The 5,971-nt window shown below is 28.3% G+C and overlaps 1 protein-coding gene across 1 annotated transcript in view; it reads left to right on the top strand.

The window, feature by feature from the left end:
• The window catches only part of LOC108915293 (endocuticle structural glycoprotein SgAbd-2-like), a 16,341-nt gene extending 12,516 nt beyond the window's left edge, over positions 1-3,825 (top strand). The window contains exon 3 of the mRNA XM_018721282.2: positions 3,483-3,825. Coding sequence (XP_018576798.1) covers positions 3,483-3,816 — 334 coding nt within the window. The 3' untranslated portion in view covers positions 3,817-3,825. The remainder of the gene's footprint in view (positions 1-3,482) is intronic.
• Positions 3,826-5,971: the final 2,146 nt, after the last annotated feature.

The raw sequence follows: 5,971 nt of genomic DNA, 5'->3' as shown, positions 1-5,971 counted from the left end.
AATAACAATAACAATAACAATAACAATAACAATAACAATAACAATAACAATAACAATAACAATAACAATAACAATAACAATAACAATAACAATAACAATAACAATAACAATAACAATAACAATAACAATAACAATAACAATAACAATAACAATAACAATAACAATAACAATAACAATAACAATAACAATAACAATAACAATAACAATAACAATAACAATAACAATAACAATAACAATAACAATAACAATAACAATAACAATAACAATAACAATAACAATAACAATAACAATAACAATAACAATAACAATAACAATAACAATAACAATAACAATAACAATAACAATAACAATAACAATAACAATAACAATAACAATAACAATAACAATAACAATAACAATAACAATAACAATAACAATAACAATAACAATAACAATAACAATAACAATAACAATAACAATAACAATAACAATAACAATAACAATAACAATAACAATAACAATAACAATAACAATAACAATAACAATAACAATAACAATAACAATAACAATAACAATAACAATAACAATAACAATAACAATAACAATAACAATAACAATAACAATAACAATAACAATAACAATAACAATAACAATAACAATAACAATAACAATAACAATAACAATAACAATAACAATAACAATAACAATAACAATAACAATAACAATAACAATAACAATAATAATAATAATAATAATAATAATAATAATAATAATAATAATTGTTACTTAAAGTGTGAAAACATCAAATTATATTTGAAATAACAATAATAATAATTATTAAAAACGTGATTACTTCACGTTATTTAACGAAAAATAGTAATTATTTGTACCACCTACATACCTACATGATTTCATTAATTTTGCACACCCGGTATATCGAAAACAAAACGTTTCCAGATAAATAGGCAACTTTTTTTTTGTTCATTTGTGATATAGAATCCGACATTAAAGTTTGGCGAGCTAGTTTAATTACTTTTCATAATTAAATTTCTCAGAAAATCCACTATTTGGGTGAAAACTGGCCCAAATGTGGGTTAAAACTGATTTTTTCCCTAAATTTGGTTCAAATATATTTGTATTGTATTTTGGCCAGTTTTCAACCAAATAGTGGACTTTCTGAGAAATATCGAGGCATGGGTAAATTTTACTGATCGCATCATGTTCAGCGCCTCAAAATACCACGAAAATGACATATTTGGACAAAATTGAAAAAAAAAAAAATCAGTTTTGCCCCATATTTGGTGCAGTTTTCACCCAAATAGTGAATTTTCTGAGAAATATAAAGGTCGTGGATAACTTTTAGTAGTGGCATCGTGTTCAGCTCTTCAAAATATTATAAAAATGATGTTTCGACAAAATTTAGGAAAAAATCTATTTTGATCCATATTTGGGCCAGTTTTCACACAAATAGTGTTTTTTCTGAGAAATATAAAGGCCTAGGGTAAATTTTAGTAGTAGCATCGTGTTCAGCTCTTCAAAATATTATAAAAATGATGTTTCGACAAAATTTTGGAAAATATCTATTTTGATCCATATTTGGGCCAGTTTTCACCCAAATAGTGGTTTTCCTGAGAAATATAAAGGCCATGGGTAAATTTTAGTAGTGGCATCGTGTTCAGTTCTTTAAAATATTATAAAAATGATGTTTCGACAAAATTTAGGAAAAAATCTATTTTGATCCATATTTGAGCCACTTTTCACACAAATAGTGGTTTTTCTGAGAAATATAAAGGTCATGGGTAAATTTTAGTAGTGACATCGTGTCAGCGTCTTAAAATACTACAAAACTGATATATTTGGACAAAATTTAGGAAAAAATCAGTTTGGATCCATATTTGGGCGCTTTCACCCAAAAATTTCATTTTTTCCGAAATTCATAGGCAAGTCATGAATTTTGATTGCAGGATCGTGTTCTGCGCATCGAATTCCTTCGCAAATGATATGTGGGTGTCTTGGGTTTGGCCTTTTTTTTTAATAAAATTTGTATTATTACTATACCTATATGCTGGTGCCTGAAAGCATATTAATTTAGATTGGTTTTAGGAACATTTTTAGATTTGATTTAAATTAATTTGATACATTTTAGTTTTCTCTCTTGAGATCTCTGCAAGGAGTAGGCAGATTGAGGGCTTGGAGACGATTGGCAGTACGGTTTGGAGAGTAGGTAGATCGAGGCTCTCACAGGCTATCTAACATGCTCCTTAGAGATACCCGACAGTTCGATCCGAGGTGTGACCTCGGTCATCCCTTCCTTTTTCCTGCAAAATTTAATTAATTTTAAACTCTTGAAACTAGGTCCAAAACAGGAATCGAATAGTCGAGACTTAAACAATTTCAGATGCAGTTCAACCTGATAACTCAGTTTTTCTCATATATGTAATATGACGGTATAACAACCGTTAGAAATATACAGGGTGCTGCGCTTAAATGTGATACAAGACTGTAACTTAATTATTTTTGGCCGATTTCAAAAATTTTTCTTATATGTAGAGTAAAAATAAACTCCATCTAACTGTGATATTGCTATTTTTATTAAAGAATACACGGCCAACTAGGACGCGTTTTTTGACGTCAAAACAGCTAATTGGTATTAGCTATTTTTTTTCCAAAAAACAGATCAGCGTCTTATCACCAAGTTTCATCAAATTCGATATATCTTCAGGCTAGCACTTCATGATGTCGCGCTTAAATTTAATATAAGCTTGTAACTTCTTTATTTTGTAGCCGATTTAAAAAAAAAAATTAGGATGTAGGATAAAAAAAACTATCTAACTGTGATTTTATTAATGCAATCCGCGGCCAACTAGGGCGCGTTTTTGGACTTTAAAACAGCTAATTGGTAATAGTGTTTTTTTTTCAAAAAAAAAACAGATTACTTATTCTTATGGCCAAGTTTCAAAAAATTCGATACACCTTTAGACGAGCACTTCATGATGTGTTAGATAGAGTTTTTTTTACCATACATTGTAAAAAGAAATTAATCGGCCAAAAAATAAAGAAGTTACAGGCTTGTATCCTGTATATTGTGTATATAGGTACCTACTTACTTCTGCATCCATCTAAGAGTGGCTGTAATTTTTGAAGGAAAGCCAGGATGAAGAAATTTTATATGAAACATGGGGATGTTTAAAATTGTATATTTCACTATTTTCTTAATTCGAATCATTTTCGAGACACGGTGGTTGAACAATTTCTAGGTTTGTTGGCGCATCGTCGGTATAGTCAGTGTAGACCTGACATTTCATGAGGTACATCGATCATTTCTTCAGAAGAAACTCAAACTATTTAAATAACGCAAGTTTTATTTTTGTCTCCGAAATGCATGTTTCAACTGTTTCTATTAAGTATTACTTTGAAATCACGAGAAACTAAAACTTCCTATTGTAAATACATTTTGTTAATTATTTTAAATATCCTTTTCTCTTAATAACTTTGTCTTTCAGTTATGAAACCGGTAATGGAATTCACGCTCAAGAATCAGGCTATATTAAGAACAAAGGTGATAAAAAACATGAAACTCTAGTTCAGCAGGGTTCGATAACATACCACGATGAACACGGCCATCCTATTACCCTTAGCTATGTCGCTGACGAGAATGGTTTCCAACCCCAAGGAGCACATTTACCCACTCCACCTTCTATTCCAGAAGAAATACAGAAAATAATTAACACTCATAACCAAGACAACGAACAACAAATTGAGTACGAACAACAAGTTGATTATGAGCAGCAAGCTGACTATGAGCATGCTCAAAATTATGCACAACCTCAGTATTAGGTAAATCAATCATCAGACTGAATAAAAATTGATTGTTTTATGTTTGATTTGTTGTTTTTTTTTGTGAATAAATAAATTACACATAATGAAACCTCAGTATTATTAAGTTTAATGAATTCAGGGTCATCATAGGTAGCTAGAGACAATCACATAAATTACTGGACAAAATTTGCTTGAGCCCTAAAATGCACAAATTAAAAAGAGAGCACTTTATAATGAAATGGAAAAGCAGCAGTAATTTGGTTTACCTCAATTCGATGATCTTATATAATAATATATATAACGTCATCCGGAAAATCTTATTATCAAACGATACAAAAATATTTTGATAATTTTTACTTTAATATTTCAAAATTCATTGCAGTTAAATAGCACTAGGAGATTTATCACCAATAAAACCACATGTGGTTTTAAAAGCAATAAAACATCAACAGATTAAATGCTATGCAAAATCTTGATTAGTAAAAAAACTAATGAAAACAAGGCATTGAATTGTTTATAACGCAATAAGTTAAATAACAACCACACAAAAAAAGTTCTGTATCAGATACATGAGTACATATATTTTGTGTATATTTTGATGCTGAATCTGAATCCGTAACTCAAAAACCCATTTAATAGATCATTTTTTAGTAAAATGCTAAAACATCCCCAAAAATAGGGTGAAATAGTGAGGACAAGATAAAGCTTTATACTGAAGTGTAACAATTTGTAAATATTTTGAGAAAACGTTTTAAAATAAAATTTTTAACATTTGTAAGAAATATATGCAAATTAAATCCACCCCCACCCCCACGAAGGGGTTAATAAGGACAATAATTGGTTTTCCTATACCTCAAAATATAAAATAATAAATAAACTAAATTATCCTCTAATCTTAGAATATTACCAGCAGTTTCCAAAATTTTTGAAAGAGTGTTATACAATTAAATTTATAACTATATTATAAATAATAGTTTCTTATTTCAATCGCAGTGTGGCTTTAGAAAAGGATATAGTACTTCAACTGCTTCAATTACCGTCACAAATGACAATAAAAGCTCGTGACAGATGTCTAGTTAGTTAATCATAAGCTTCTTTGTTCTAAACTTAAGTACTATGGGTTTGATGAACCAAATTATACTCTTATTAATTCTTATTTATAAGGTCTCAACAGGAATATTATGTTAATAATATTTTCTCTAATAATTTGGAAATACTCTCTGTTGTTCCCCAGAGTTCAATTTTATGTCCTTTACTTTTTGTAATTTACACTGCTTGCATTTTAGAATCAGTTCAACAATGTAAATTACAAACTTATACTGATGATAATCAACTATATTATGATGTTCATGATCTGCATCAGCTCTGAGTTACAAACTGTTAAGCAGTTATTTGAAGAACATAATTTAAAATTAAATTCTAGTAAATCAAAAACATTTTTTTTGTGCTAAGAAAGAAGTCCAAATTTTAAGAAAGAAAATAAAAATTGAGGTCATAAGAAGGGCTTATATTGTATGATTAAATTGTATTTTATGACAATTGAAAAATTACTATTTAAGATTATTTTTATAACTACATATTATTATATATCATATTCATCTCTAATACAGCGGTCTATAATTATTAATTTCTTGCTTATATTTTGTTTTTTGCATAAATGCATTTTTTAATATTTTTCCTACAGAAAAATGCATTAGATTTAACAAAATATAATGTTCATTACTTTAATTATTATTAGTCTCAGTAACCAGTATTTTAAAAAAATAAAAAGTTAATATAGTCCAATCGGCAGAGGCCGAAAAGTTCTATTGGTGACATTTCCTTGATAACTCGGAAATAACTACACAGGAATACTTTAAATGATGAGTACAATAACAGGTTAATTTGCTGACAAAGTATTTTATCAGGAAAAAAGTTATTAACAATTTAATTGTGAAATTTTTTTTTTAGTAGTTTTCTTTAAATAACTCAGCGGGATGACTTTGTACGAAAAAATGCTTAGGACATGATTTTGTTCGTAATGAAAATAGCTACAAAATGGCGGTGGTCCGATTAGGAAATTTGCAATAACAAAGCCGAGAGATTGAAAAAACGGTATAAAACGTCAATTTTTTAAAGTTGCTGTAAAAATGTCAATTATAAACAAAAAGTGATAAAACTTTCGAAAACTATA

Source organism: Anoplophora glabripennis, unplaced genomic scaffold (genome assembly GCF_000390285.2).
Source record: "Anoplophora glabripennis isolate ALB-LARVAE unplaced genomic scaffold, Agla_2.0 scaffold1447, whole genome shotgun sequence".
In the NCBI taxonomy this organism is placed as follows: domain Eukaryota; kingdom Metazoa; phylum Arthropoda; class Insecta; order Coleoptera; family Cerambycidae; genus Anoplophora; species Anoplophora glabripennis.
The sequence above is the reverse complement of the archived record's forward strand: the minus strand, read 5'-3'. Positions and strand labels throughout refer to the sequence as shown.